Source organism: Syngnathoides biaculeatus, chromosome 3 (assembly GCF_019802595.1).
Source record: "Syngnathoides biaculeatus isolate LvHL_M chromosome 3, ASM1980259v1, whole genome shotgun sequence".
Classification (NCBI taxonomy): Eukaryota; Metazoa; Chordata; class Actinopteri; order Syngnathiformes; family Syngnathidae; genus Syngnathoides; species Syngnathoides biaculeatus.
The window spans coordinates 29,331,461-29,347,047 of record NC_084642.1 but is presented as its reverse complement, the minus strand read 5'-3'; the positions used below and the strand labels follow the sequence as shown (position 1 = coordinate 29,347,047).

The window sequence follows — 15,587 nt, the reverse complement described above, 5'->3', positions numbered from 1 at the left end:
CGTTTACGCTGACACAGTATTTTGACCACATCGTTTTCGTTTTAAGATTTGCACAAATATTGCGAATACCAAAAGATAACGCTACCAATAGCAGCTAACTAGCTAATCCAATGGTGACGAAGAAAAGCACCACGGCGCTATTAGTGCGGACGATAGAGGCAAACAGAAGTAAAGACAAGGCCAGACGGAGATAATACTGCTATTTAAAAAGGAATAACACCCAAAAAGAGCTACACCGAATATTCCGTCAACATTTACTATTAAATGGTCACAGCTTCCTACTCGGTGTTTTCATGGCAGTCTCCCCAAGGGGGTTATTTCATTCGACATTGTACTTTTACATGGGTATACTTTTTGTCATGTGTTCACATATTGACATTTGCAGTTGTCATAGACAGGCATGACTCCGATTTATTTATTTTATTATATCAAGCAAAACGGCAAATTCTCAGTGCTGGTTTTCTCGCATCGGACCAGCTATGAAAATTGCCCTCTTACATAAACTGTATATTAGGTGTCGCTGTAATGTTAGGTATGACTGTTGTTGCAATTTCTGGATGGAAAGTGAGTCCTCCTAAAGCCTGGAGGGGAACAGGAAATTTATAATGAGGAATACCTGAACCTACGATTTGTCTGGATACGGATTTATTTCTTGAGGAAATATTTGATATTGAAATTATCTGTACCACCTTGTCCTACCATCCTGAAACTTTAAACCCAATCAAATAATTTTGACAAATGTGTTATGCTGTCAAAATGTGGTGTTAGTATTAACTGTATTTAAAATTGTTGGTGGGCTATTGAAATTCCCGTTTACTGTACTAAACTAAAAGCAGATCTTTAATCCTTGCCTTTAAACTTGAACTTGCAATTTGTCAGACTATCTGTCACATGAAGTAATCCTATTATTAAAAATAGTTTTTAATTTATAATGTAATCCGATCACTTAAGGACATTCAATTCACACTGATTGCATTTGTGCTTAGAGGTATGTGTTTAATTCATCCCTTGACCATGTTCTAAACAGCCATATCTCAAATCATGTTTTGAAATGAATTAACATGACAGAGAAAGTCAATGCAGTTTGCACAGACAAGTGTTAATGCATGCGTTAGACTAGTCAAGTCAATCATCGGACCTCAACCCAACAGAGCATTTGTTTTTTCCTCGTAAAGAGCAGACTGAAAGGAGAATCCACCCAAAAAAAAAATAAGAAATGAAAGAGGCTGCAGTTAGGTCCCTGCAAAACATTTCAAATGAAGAATGCAACATTCTGGTGAAATCAGTTGATCACAGGCTTGATGCATTTTTTTTAAGTAAGGGTTACTTAAAGGTCCACTAACTATTAAATATGTTTTTACTTTAATGTAATTTAATAATGTCTGTTCCAACATTTATGTTAACGTGAAATGTTGTCTGCTTCAAACAAAAGGTCTCTGTTCTTAGTTTAACGCATCTCATCAAAATATACTGAAATAATAGCTGTAATTCGGAAATTTTGTCTCATTCATGTTGATTGGAAATCCAATAAAATCAGTATAGAACAAAAAAAAAACATCCTTTTGGTTCCAGTACTTATGGAGGGGACTGAATAACCAAGTCACACACATGCATTGAAAGCTTCAGAGGTGTGCAAACTAGTGCTGCACCACTTGAGCTGGGGGATGGAGGCAATCCCTTGCTCAAGGGCACCTTGACAGTAGCCAACAAGAAGACTAGCTTCTCTCCAATAATCAGTTACCATTTTTATTGACCTTGGGACTCAATCCTCAGACCTCTGATTCCCAAGATTAGCTAACAGATTCCCCTGTTTATCAGATCCAGTTTTCCTAAACTGGAGACTGCCACTTCCACTGTTAATCATTCAGTAACTCCCAGCCAATGTGGTTTGGCATATTAGTTCTGTGAGAAATCGTAGGCAAAATTATATTCCAGAACATTGTGACAGCCGCCTTTTTAAATATCAGATTTTGCAGTACAATATCTTGGTTAGTCATGGGTGGCCTGCTGTTTTATCACAACATAACCCTGGGTGTTTGTTTGCCAATGGGATAAAATGCATCATGTTCAAAAAACAACTAGGTATACTTTATGATTTCAGTTGTCTACATTTGTAGTTTAACAATGGCTTCTGTCATGGGACAGGTTTTGTTTGCACAGCTGCCCGATTGTAAGTGTTAAACAACCATAACGTCTGGTGTGGAAGAAAGACTGGTTAGTGTACAACAAAATTTTTTTTCATGATTTTGTTATGTGTAGTTAATACATTGACAATTGTTTATATTTTAGACTGAAGGAAGTGCAATCTCCACAAAGACCTGTAAGTATCTCAATTAATTAGTTAAAAGTCCCAAATATGGACTGTTTAAACCTCCATAGAATTACTCTCTAACATGGACTTAGTACAAAAGTGGCAACATTCATATTAAAACCAAACATTGATTTCGTCATACGAGTGTCTAGAGAAGGCCCCTCTGACAGCTACTTCTATTTGACCCAATTTTGTCTCAGCTTTGTCCATATTTGGCTAAGGCTGCCCCTTTCCTCGGTTGATTCTGTGGTGAAAATCCACTTGTGAGAATACACGTGTTTATGTTGTCAGCTTTGGTTTGGGAGAGGAGAGGTAGGTTCTTCACTGGTTACATTAAGATAAAAAATTTTTAGTGAACCAACTTCAGGCCTCTCGACAGGAAAATGTCTAGAACATAATGGAATCGTTGGGAAACTTTAATTCATATTCTGTGTTTACTGAGGCACTATAGAGAGTACATGCCAAATACTAGAAAAAGTTGTCTGTCTAAAGTATGGGCCCTTTTATATCTGAAAATCCTGCCGTAAAATACATGCTAACGTGGTCCAAACTGAAAAGTATTTTTATGAGTCAGTCCCAACAGGGTGACGCAAATTACAGCATTTAGTCTGGATTGCAACAAAATAACTTAAACTCTGTAGTTTTGTATGAAGGTTCACCAAATATCTTGAGTGAAATGCTCCCTGAAATGTCTGGCACCCTTTTCCATATGTCTCAGGTTGTGTTTACATTTGTAGTTCGGTACTTTTGATTGATTTATGCATTCGTATATATATAAAAAAAACAAAAAAAAATCAAGTGGAACTGTATAATAAAATAGATGAAGAAAAAATGATCAATAAAATCACAATTCTAAATCATTTGATGGTGGAGGGTGAACACATTTTGTTCCGGTTTGCTTATTTTACAGAATATTTTTTGTCATTGCAGAAATAAACGCCATCCAGTGAAAAAGCAGACATACAAAATCATAACCTGATGTGTGAAGAAACGTTTCAGAACAAAAATTATGCCTTTTTTATGAATATTGTTTTACTGATATTTTAGGGTAGTGTAAAAATTATGAATTTGTATTAAACTTCCCTAAAATATGTTGTCATTATAAGATCTGTTTTCATCACTGCTAATAGTCTTATCATGCCTTGCAGAATGTCAGCTGTAGTATGTAATTTAAATTGGTTCTGTGGTTTCAAATGGAGGACTGCTGTTGACCTTGGAGGATTTAGTTGTGACCAAACGTGTGCGTGTGTGTTTGAGAGAGATCTATTGTTAAAGGTTAGTTAGTAATGGTAATCTTTCTTTATAACCAGTGGTTTTTTTAATTGTTAATTTTCAAGCATGGTGTATTTTGAATGACAGGATAAAAACGTTTTCCCCTTTGTTTTGTGAAAATAAAAACAGCCAATGTATCATTACCCCTGTCTTATTTTACAGGTTTGACCAAGGAATTCCAGAACCTTCAAAATGATTATCAAGGCACATTTTTTCCCCAATACAATTGGAATTTCCCAGCTCTGATTGAAATCAACCACTGACTAACAATTGACCAATCCTCACGGATGACGTGAATTACAAGACGTGGTCATTCCAAAATGGAGAAAAAGAAACCATGCCCACGACTCCTCGACTACTTGGTGGTGGTTGGTGCAAGGTAAGGATTTGATTTGTTCTTCTTCTTCTTCTTTTCCTTTCGGCTTGTCCCGTTAGGGGTCGCCACAGCGTGTCATCTTTTGCCATCTTAGCCTATCTCCTGCATCTTCCTCTCTAACCCCAACTGCCCTCATGTCTTCCCTCACCACATCCATCAACCTTCTCTTTGGTCTTCCTCTCGCTCTTTTGCCTGGGAGCTCCATCCTCAGCATCCTTCTACCAATATACTCACTCTCTCGCCTCTGAACATGTCCAAACCATCGAAGTCTGCTCTCTCGAATCTTGTCTCCAAAACATCCAGCTTTGGCTGTCCCTCGAATGAGCTCATTTCTAATCCTATCCAACCTGGTCACTCCGAGCGAGAACCTCAACATCTTCATTTCTGCCACCTCCAATTCAGCTTCCTGTTGTTTCTTCAGTGCCACCGTCTCTAATCCGTACATCATGGCCGGCCTCACCACTGTTTTGTAAACTTTGCCCTTCATCCTAGCAGACACTCTTCTGTCACATAACACACCAGACACCTTTCGCCAGCTGTTCCAACCTGCTTGGACCCGTTTCTTCACTTCCTGACCACACTCTCCATTGCTCTGTATTGTTGACCCCAAGTATTTGAAGTCGTCCACCCTCGCTATCTCTTCTCCCTGAAGCCTCACTCTTCCCCCTCTACTTTTCTCATTCACGCACATATATTCTGTTTTACTTCGGCTAATCTTCATTCCTCTCCTTTCCAGTGCATGTCTCCATCTTTCCAATTGTTCCTCTGCGTGCTCCCTGCTTTCACTGCATATGACAATATCATCTGCGAACATCATGGTCCAAGGGGATTCCAGTCTAACCTCATCTGTCAGCCTATCCATTACCACTGCAAACAGGAAGGGGCTCAGAGCTGATCCCTGATGCAGTCCCACCTCCACCTTAAATTCCTCTGTCACACCTAAGGCACACCTCACCATTGTTCTGCTGCCATCATACATGTCCTGTACTATTTTAACATACTTCTCTGCCACACCAGACTTACGCATGCAGTACCACAGTTCCTCTCTTGGTACTCTGTCATAGGCTTTGTCTAGATCCACAAAGACACAATGTAGCTCCTTCTGACCTTCTCTGTACTTTTCCACGAGCATCCTCAAGGCAAATAATGCATCTGTGGTACTCTTTCTAGGCATGAAACCATACTGTTGCTCGCAGATACTTACTTCTGTCCTGAGTCTAGCCTCCACTACTCTTTCCCATAACTTCATTGTGTGGCTCATCAACTTTATTCCTCTATAGTTCCCACAGCTCTGAACATCCCCTTTGTTCTTAAAAATGGGAACTAGAACACTTTTCCTCCATTCTTCAGGCATCTTTTCGCCCGCTAGTATTCTGTTGAATAAGTTGGTCAAAAACTCCACAGCCATCTCTCCAAATTGCTTCCATACCTCTACCGGTATGTCATCAGGACCAACTGCCTTTCCATTTTTCATCCTTTGTAGTGCCTTTCTGACTTCCCCCTTAGTAATCATTTCCACTTCCTGGTCCTTCACTCTTGCCTCTTCGACTCTTCCTTCTCTCTCATGTTCTTCATTCATCAACTTCTCAAAGTATTCTTTCCATCTATTTAGCACACTACCGGCACCAGTCAACACATTTCCATCTCTATCCTTAATCAGCCTAACCTGCTGCACATCCTTCCCATCTCTATCCCTCTGTCTGGCCAACCTGTAGAGATCCTTTTCTCCTTCTTTCGTGTCCAACCTGGTGTACATGTCTTCATATGCCTCTTGTTTAGCCTTTGCCACCTCTACCTTTGCCCTACGTCGCATCTCGATGTACTCCTTTCGCCTCTCCTCAGTCCTCTCAGTATCCCACTTCTTCTTCGCTAATCTCTTTCCTTGTATGACTCCCTGTATTTTGGGGTTCCACCACCAAGTCTCCTTCTCCCCTTTCCTACCAGATGACACACCAAGTACTCTCCTGCCTATCTCTCTGATCACCTTGGCTGTCGTCGTCCAGTCTTCTGGGAGCTTCGGTTCTCCATCGAGAGCCTGTCTCACCTCTTTCCGGAAGGTCGCACAACATTCTTCCTTTCTCAGCTTCCACCACATGGTTCTCTGCTCTACCTTTGTCTTCTTAATCTTCCTACCCACCACCAGAATCATCCTACATACTACCATCCTATGCTGTCGAGCTACACTCTCCCCTACCACTACTTTACAGTCAGTAACCTCCTTCAGATTACATCGTCTGCACAAAATATAATCTACCTGCGTGGTTCTACCTCCGCTCTTGTAGGTCACTATATGTTCATCCCTCTTCTGGAAATAAGTGTTCACTACAGCCATCTCCATCCTTTTTGCAAAGTCCACCACCATCTGCCCTTCAAAGTTCCTTTCCTGGATGCCATACTTACCCATCACTTCTTCATCGCCCCTGTTTCCTTTACCAATATGTCCATTACAATCTGCACCAATCACAACTCTCTCCCTGTCTGGGATGCTCAGAACTACTTCATCTAGTTCCTTCCAGAATTTCTCTTTCAACTCTAGGTCACATCCTACCTGTGGTGCATAGCCGCTAACCACATTATACATAACACCCTCAATTTCAAATTTTAGTCTCATCACTCGATCTGATACTCTTTTTACCTCCAAGACATTCTTAGCCAGCTCTTCCTTTTAAAATAACCCCTACTCCATTTCTCTTCCCATCTACTCCGTGGTAGAATAATTTAAACCCTGCTCCCAAACTTCTAGCCTTACTACCTTTCCACCTGCTCTCTTGGATGCACAGAATATCAACCTTTCTCCTAATCACCATGTCAACCAACTCCTGTGCTTTTCCTGTCATAGTCCCAACATTCAAAGTCCCTACACTCAGTTGTAGGCTCTATGCATTCCTCTTTTTTCTTCTGACAATGGATCCGGTTTCCTCCTCTTCTTTGTCTTCGACCCACAGTAGCTGAATTTCCACCAACGCCCTGCAGGTTAGCAGTGCCGGGGGCGGGCGTTGTTAACCCGGGCCACGACCGATCCGGTATGGGATTCTTTAGATGAACGCTCATATTTGTTTGGCACAGTTTTTACGCCGGATGCCCTTCCTGACGCAACCCTCTGCATTTATCCGGGCTTGGGACCGGCCTACAGATTGCACTGGTTTGTGCCCCCATAGGGCTGCATTTAGGATTTGATTTGTTCTAATGATTACATTTGGAGCACAATTAAAAATGTCACATTTAGCCCTCAAATAGAAATAATCATTTACTGGACAACTTTGGGTTGGCCTAGAGCAATGGTTTTCAAACTAGGAAACACGTAATCATAGAATGTGTTTGTGCGGGGGTTGGGGTGGGGGCGTAATGCAACAGCATAGAACAGGCGGGCAAACTTTTTGGCTCACGGATCACATTGAGGTTTAAAGTTTTACAGGTAGGCCGGGCCACAAGCAGATCATTAAATATGAAAAATAAACAACAACAAGGCAAGGCATTGAAGTGATAATACGGTGTGACGGTCTGAGTGCGCCCCCGTGCTGAAAAGTCTCCTTGTGATTAATGCGCATCCGTTACTAACGGGGGAACTCTGGGTATGTGGCAGACGGTTAGTGGAAATCCCCCGGTCTCATCGTTCCACTTCTTCTACATAGATTGAGCTAACATAGATTGTATCCTAACCTAACCTGAAAACAAAAGTTGATAAATAGATATGCACATATATTTACGTTCGCTGTGTTCGTCTTTCTGAGATGTCCATAGCGAACATGAACACTCGGCGACAAGTTGTCGAATGGCACGTGTTGAAGCATGGATGGGGATGTTTCAGAATGGCCGGAAATTTACAAAATATACGCGCATGCGCATTAATATATGTGCATGCGAATTACTCACAAAGAGACATTTCAGCACCAGGATCGCTCAGACCGTCACACCGGTAAGTGTTGTGTGCTAAGAACCAACAAAGCGAGTATAACAATTAGTCAATGCTCCGTGTTATTACTACTCCCGCCATTGAGCAAACAAAACAAAAATAACAATGTACAATGTTCAAGCGCTTGAGCCAGTTTACACACAGGCGGAACTTGAGGTGTTGGAGAGGGGGCGTGACGCTGACAGAGGAGCATAACATGAACCTCGGAAATGTTCCAGACAAGCTCGTTTCGAAAGATTGCTGTCCATGTTCTCTCTGTGACCTAATGCCAACTGTGGCAGAATGCCAGTGTTGTCGTGAATTCGAAAAGGTCGAACAAAAAATGGAGCGTATCGGAATGAACTTGGATCTTGATCAATGTCTGCAGAACATAGATACTAGATAATCGATACGAAGTTGTTTGAAGACGTGTTACATATCAATTTACTTATGATCCGTGAGAGTTTGATGAAAGGACCACTTGTACATCCAGTAGAAACTCTGTGAGTACACATTTTTAACGGTCCTATCTGAATTCTATGTGAGCTATATGAATACTATGGGCTGTGTCCAAAGTTCATAAAAAAATACGGGCTAATTTTCTGAGTATGGCGTAGGACTATCTAATGTTTTATTTATATCTGGAATATAAAATGCAAAATAAAAATGGGGACTTCCCTAAAGTTATTACACGTGTATATATCCATCTATCCATCCATTTCTCAGCCGCACGAGGGTCTCGGGAGTGCTGGAGCCTATTCCAGCTGTCAACGGGCAGGAGGCAGGGTACACCCATACAGACACTGGGAGAAGATGCAAACTCCATACACGAAGGTTTGGGATTGAACCCGGGTTCTCATAACTGTGAGGCCAATGCTTTACAGCTGCGTCAACGAGCTGCCCCATAAAATATGTTGTTGCTTATACAGGACCGGCACGAGAGGCTATAGCTAAGCGGCTAATAACCAGTAATAGTTAGATGCGTGCAAATTTCCCCGGTTGATGAACGAGCCTCAACTGTGACAGACAGCTTTAGCCTGTCAGGTTGACCCCATGGGGAAGTTAAAGAAGGACAAATTTGGGTGTTTTTTTTGTTTTGTTGCAGTTTGGTACACAACACGTCAGCATCTTGGCCTAGCTAGAACGAATGGTCCGTAATGCGAATCCCTGGCGACATCATAGGTGGGGTCAAGGACGTTTCTTCCATATCTGGCTGTGAAAGCTGGCACATATCCAGATTTTGCTGGGATTTCAAAATTTATTTTTTTTTTTCAATTAATGCCCAAAATATATAATAATATTCCTTCACATTGGAGGGTTTATTGTACATATGAATTTTGGGGAGAGTCTTCCTTTTAATAACAACAAAAAAATATACTTTTTAGAAAGGAAAATAAAAATAGTGTGGCTTTATTGAAATTGTGCATTTATTTCCACTTCTAATGTATTGAACCATCCTGTGGATTGTCAATTCAACAATCACCTCCCAATCTCTCACTTTACACTTATATCTGCACATTGTGTGGATTTTTAAATGTCTGCGAATCATCAGCATGCAATCTTGTTTTGCTGAGAAATATAAAACTTTTAGTAATTGCATTCTGGTTAGTCTGTTGGGGAAAATTAATGTATTGCTACACTAATTTCCTCAAGTAACAATTACAGCTCATCATTCACTGTTTACTTTCTTCTCTTTGGTCCCTTCCTGATGGTTGGTTGAAGTGTTTAGAGCTGAAGCAGAGTTGAAAGAGAATAACCCAAGTTAACTCAATGTATTACCAAATATATCACCCAGTGGAACCAGTGGGCATTATGGCACAACCTGGTGGAACGAGTCATCATTACAGACAAAGTCCAATGAATGTAGTCATGATTCAATAACAATTTTGTACCAATTTTTGGCGGGTTGGATTGAACTGGTCAATGGTCCAGACGTGCTCTGCGGCGCCTAATTTATCTATGTCTCGCCTAGAAGGAAGTCGCGAGGCTTCCATTGCCGAGTGGACCACAAACTCTGCAGTATATATGCGACAAACCGAACTTTTCCTATTTTAAGAAGCCGGAGATGATTCAACGGCAAAAAAAAAGGAATATCCCATACAATTGAAAGGCATCAATTTATAGTCTAAACATGTGTACAATGCTTTGAAGTGTATTTCTGCAGGGTGCTCTGAAAGGGAGTTTGAAGGTGTCCCGCAGATATGTCTATAATTTTTTTCGTATGGAGAACTTCTGTATAGCTGAACACTTGACTTGACGTCAAAACACGGTGATTCCTCCTCAGCGCACACACACACACACACACACACAATTAATGTGGTACTAAAATTAACAAAAGGGTTAAGAATTTAACTTAAGTGTCTTAAGTGTCATCAAAATACATCACGGGTCATGAATTGACCCCTCCGTACAGGGCACTTAACCACACCTCCTGAAGTGACGTCACGCCATGTGCGCTGACGTCAGACAAACAATTAGCAAGGCATATACGTAAGTCCCGACCGAGTACGACAATCACTACTTTAGTGTCCTCAAACATACTTCCTTCAGTCTTGGTGTCTCGGTGCACGTCGAAGGCTTTTAGGACTGCTAGTCCGGTTTAGCTTAGCTCACCGCCGAACAGAGACACGTTTGTGCAGTCAGATCATCGCAAAATATCGCTCAAAACAGATCAAGTGTGACAATCATTCACATGTAGCTATATTATGCAAGCGAAGAACTGCTAATTCATTTATATGAGGCATGTATTGAAAATCAAATATAGGGCATACCTTCGTGCTAACACAGTCCGGTTTACCCTAGCCGTGTAGCCGCGAACAAAGTGACACGTTTGTGCAGTCAGATCATCGCAAAATATCGCTCAACACAGATGAAGTGTGGCAATCATTCACACGTAGCTATATTATGCAAGCGAAGAACTGCTAATTCATTTATATGAGACATGTATTGAAAATCAAATATAGAACTTACCTTCGTGCAAACATATCTGTTCCGGTTGATGGATTCAGTTGATCATGCGGTCTTCCTCAAAGTTTTATCCATCAAAGAAATTTTTCGTACTCTGTCTTCTGTTCCGGTTGATTTTAGATGGATTCAGTTGATGATGCGGTCGTACACAAAGTTTGATCCATCAAAGACATTTTTCGTACTGGGTCTTCGGTTTTGGAAAGGGTACAAATTGAACTCCACCCACTAGCGTTTCAGGATACCTCTTAACCATATCTATTGTTAAAGAACCCAAATACGCGATAAAACGCCAACAGAAGCTATACTGGACCATCCAGCGTTGTCTGAGATTTGAGTCTGAGATTATGCTGATGTCTGGCCTTTGGTTGGTCAGTGACGCAGATTGGGCAATTTCTACGGAGGGGTCAATTATAGCACACCTTTCACAATTAGCCTTTCTTTTTTTTTTATTGTTCATTTCTGAGGCAATGAATCATTGCTCACACTGCCCCCTTCTACTGTGGACTGTGCCAATGTTTTTGTTTTATTCAGAAATATGGGCACACGTAGGTTGTTATTGTACAGTGCTGAGCCCCCCCTGCCCCCAAAATCTAAAAAAGTAAATGCTAATTTGTATTCCCCCCCTCCCAAATGTTTTTATGTATTTGAATGCTTTTAGTCATGTAAAGAGCATTGTTACCTTGTGTGTGAAATGTATAAATTTATATATATGTAATTATATATACATATATTTACATTATATATAAATTAGGCAGCACTTCATTGCCAAGATGCAAAAAACACCTATTTGTGTAGAAGACTCGTGCATTTAGTATGTTTGTCTGGTGTCTCTTTCAATGTATATGTGTTGGTGGAGTAGACATGAATTTAACGTTTATCGGTGTGCTTTGATGACATTCGGCCTTTTGTACAGTTAAAAAAATATTCCAGTATTTGGTGTACGCTATAATGTGACACAACCCTTTTCATTTTTTCCTAATTAGCACAAGAGCTACAAAATGCATTTTATTTATGTATTTATTTATTTATTTATTTATTTTTACATTTGCCTATTTCTGAGTAAAATACATAAAAAAACAGTTTAGCCCTGCATTAGATTGCAGATACATCAATTAAGTCTAACAATGCTGGTTGGGGTCACACAAATGTCACTTTACATGACAAATCTTATGCTTGTCTATCTCACCTCTAGGCAACCAAGTAGCGATAGTGTGGCCCAGACCCCTCAGCTCCTGCGCCGATACCCACTGGAGGACCACCAAGACTTTCCACTCCCACCAGATGTGGTCTTCTTTTGCCAACCGGAAGGCTGCCTTAGTATACGCCAGCGTAGGGTTAGCCTTCGTGATGACTCTTCTTTCGTTTTTATGCTGACTGAAAAGGACTCAGGAATTACTCGCTATGGAATCTGCATCAACTTTTACCGATCTTTTCAGCGTGGGCATCACCGTACCCGTGCGGATAAGAGTGGTCAAATAGAAACAAAATTAAGGGGGGACAGCACAAGTGAGGGCTCTGATGGGAGCACTGGAGGCCAGTCTTCTGGGTTATCACCATCTGACCATGTTGAGTCAGCCCTTCAGTCTGCTTCTGGAGAAGAGATTGAACCGCCAACTCCACAGCCAAATGCTGGAAAGGCTGCACAACTCAGGCGAAATGAAAAGATGGCTGCCAGAAATCGCAACAGCACATTGACTTCATTGTGTATACTCAGCCACTACCCCTTCTTCTCCACCTTCAGAGAATGCTTATATATCCTCAAGAGGATGGTAGACTGTTGCAGTCAGAGGCTGACACAGCGTGCTGGACTGCCACGTACATTCCAAAGGTGAGAAATTTTGATTCTTCCATATTTCTGTTTTCTAAGTCTCCAGGATTTTTGTTTCACAATTAATTTTGGCGAAATGACATTCTTTTATCATTAATTGTGTCAGTGTTTTACACTTATAGTGAGAATGACTTCCATGCTCATATATAAACAGAATTTGCTGTCATGCTCTTGTGTGTTCCTGGAGTATCAGCAGCGTGCTGATTTTAAAAATACAGATCACATATAGTAATGACAAGACAAATTCACTTCTGCATGTATGCCTACACTAATTTAAAAAAAGATGTCAAATTAATTTTGTAACAACATATATCTATGTAATTGGTATTGAATAATCTTTTTAGGTTATTTTTTTAAAAGATTTTAAGATAATTTTTTTGGAAGGAACTCAGTGGATTTAGTTTTTGTAGGCATTTTTTTTTTTACTTGTAAATGAAGGATTTTCCACAAATTTAGGGATATGAATCAGTTATGTTGAAGATAACAAGAACAATACTTGCTAAAACTGGATCATTTACCCACTTGCAAAGGGAGCTTAGCACCGGAATCATCATGCCGAACAGAATAAGTGTGTGTTACTCCTCTTTGACTGACTGATAGTGAGTTTGGAGTGATGAAGTAATATTTGTGTGTGTGTGTGTGTGTGTTCTCCCAATAAGACCCTGTCCAGACCCAACCACCATATCTTCTCTTTGAGATTGTAAATGTGTTGTACTTCACAACACATCCACCAGTTCTGCATTATGAGGCATATGCTGTACTTGTGTGATAACCTCAAAAAGCAGCAACACAACCCAGAGGACAGCAGATAATTGTTCTGTTTGAAATGTCAAGCAATGACAGGGGAGGGGGAAAAGGAATCATACTTTGGCTGCAACCATATATACAGTGATGCTACAGACAGATTGAGGTCTCTGGTTGCCATTGGTTGAGCTAATGATTTTTCTCCCTCTGCCACAGACACACTAATAACCACGCTACAAAGGGCTAAATGGCATTGTGTCTATGCACGTTTATCTGCTGTACATGAGACCTGTCTGCTATACAATGCTACTGTACGGTGTGACCTCAATTTATTGGACTAATAAAGGAGAGATCATCCATTAAAACCTTTTGTCCGTTAATCTGAAGCAGTTTTTTGGTGTCCTGAAAACATACAGTACAGTAAAACATTATTGTAAATGAAATAGGGCTGCAACTACAGAGGTCAAACGTTTCCTGTAGTTATTCACCAGATTTGCACACACGGTAGGAGGGATTTTGGCCCACTCCTTAACACAGATCTTCTGTAGATCAGACGGATTTCTGGGCTGTCGCTGAGAAACACGGAGTTTCAGCTCCCTCCAAAGGTTTTCTATTGGGTTTAGGTCTAGAGACAGGGTAGGCCATGCCAGAACCTTGATATGAGCTCATTAGAGAGACAGCCAAAGTTGGATGTTTTTAGACAAGGTTAGAGAGAGCAGACTTTGATGGTTTGGACGAGACGAGAAAGTGAGTATATTGGTAGAAGGGTGCTGATGATGGAAGATGGAGTTGCCAGGCAAAAGATCGACGGGAACACCAAAGAAAAAGTTCATGTATGTTGTGAGGGAGGATGTGAGGACAGTGGGTGTTAGAGAGGAGGATGCACGAGATAAGCTTAGATGGAAAAATATGTCACGCTGTGGCGACCCCTAACGGGACAAACTGAAAGAAAAGGTGTGCTATTCCATCTTTGTTTAAAATAACACCACATTCCAGAAATAATACATCATGCCATGAGTAAAATATTGTAGTTGCAGTGTGATTGTCTGGGTCTGTTTTGCTGCTGGAAGACATGCTGTGATAAATGGAAGCATGAATTCTGCCTTCTCCCACAAAATCCCTAAGGGAATGTCCAGCCATCTGTCTATGACGTCAAGATGAAACAAACAATGATACAAAACACGCAAACAATTCCACCTCTACGGCAGAAGAAAATCTAGTCTTAGGTGTGAAGTGACAAGTCCTGAAATGAATCCTATTTTGATGTCGTGATAAAACCTTCAAAAGGACAGTTAATGTTCAAAAACCCTCCAATCTTTAAGTACAACAATTCTTCAAAGATGAGGGGGCCATATTTCCTCCACAGTGCTGTAAGACTCAGTACAAGTTATCAGAAACCCTTGATTACATTTGTTGGTACAAAGTGTGACTCAGGATCGGCACCAAGCACTTATTCTCTTTCAACTGTGGCATTTTTTTCTGCCTAATAATAAAAAAAAAACAACTTCATTTCAAAACTGCTTTTTGTGATTACTCATGACAAAAGGAAAATTTAGGAAGGGAGCAAACCCTTTTTTACAGAAACCCTAAAGGGACATTAAAAAAAAAAAATTTCACCCCACTGTCTTTTTTTTTTTTTTTTTTTTTAATAATCTGCTCCATTGCATTAAAAAAATCAAAACTAATACATTTGTGGTTCAAGGAGCCCAAAATAATCATCCTTGAAACTCCCTTCGATTTGCATCAATTTGGTCTTCCTGAACATTTTGGGATCGTTTGCATTTCTCACTTCCACTTGTTGGGAATATCACATTGACGTGCATGTAAACACTGCTGTCTATGGCATGCTGTCACTCACTCACTCATTTGATGCGCACGATCACGCCCTCAGCCCATCGCACTCGCAAATCTGCAAAGTCGAGCACGAAAAATCACGCACGTAAAATTTGTTACGAGTAGAAAAATATTGAAAGACATCGCTTTTGTGTAGTTTTGACATTTACCTGTTTATTTAATAAACGTTGGTAACAGAACAAGCCTGATCATAAACAATCAGTATTCACCCGGAAACAGGAAATCCAAGTTAACCGTACTGAGCATGTACAGAAGTGATGCCATTAGCACATGGTCCGAGCTGCTTCACGTACTGCGAGCGCATTTACGTCGAAAGTCATCAACATGTCAATGGGCCATGTCA

The 15,587-nt window shown here is 40.6% G+C and overlaps 1 protein-coding gene across 12 annotated transcripts in view; it reads left to right on the top strand.

The window, feature by feature from the left end:
- The window catches only part of madd (MAP-kinase activating death domain), an 88,739-nt gene that overhangs the window by 937 nt on the left and 72,215 nt on the right, over positions 1 to 15,587 (top strand). For 11 of the 12 annotated variants that reach the window (XM_061815198.1, XM_061815201.1, XM_061815197.1 and 8 more), the window contains exons 2-3: positions 3,746 to 3,962; positions 12,011 to 12,646. In XM_061815198.1, coding sequence (XP_061671182.1) covers positions 3,904 to 3,962; positions 12,011 to 12,646 — 695 coding nt within the window. In that variant the 5' untranslated portion in view covers positions 3,746 to 3,903. Of the gene's footprint in view, positions 1 to 2,145; positions 2,215 to 2,289; positions 2,321 to 3,745; positions 3,963 to 12,010; positions 12,647 to 15,587 lie in introns of all 12 variants that reach the window. The other variant, XM_061815196.1, reaches the window with a different exon arrangement.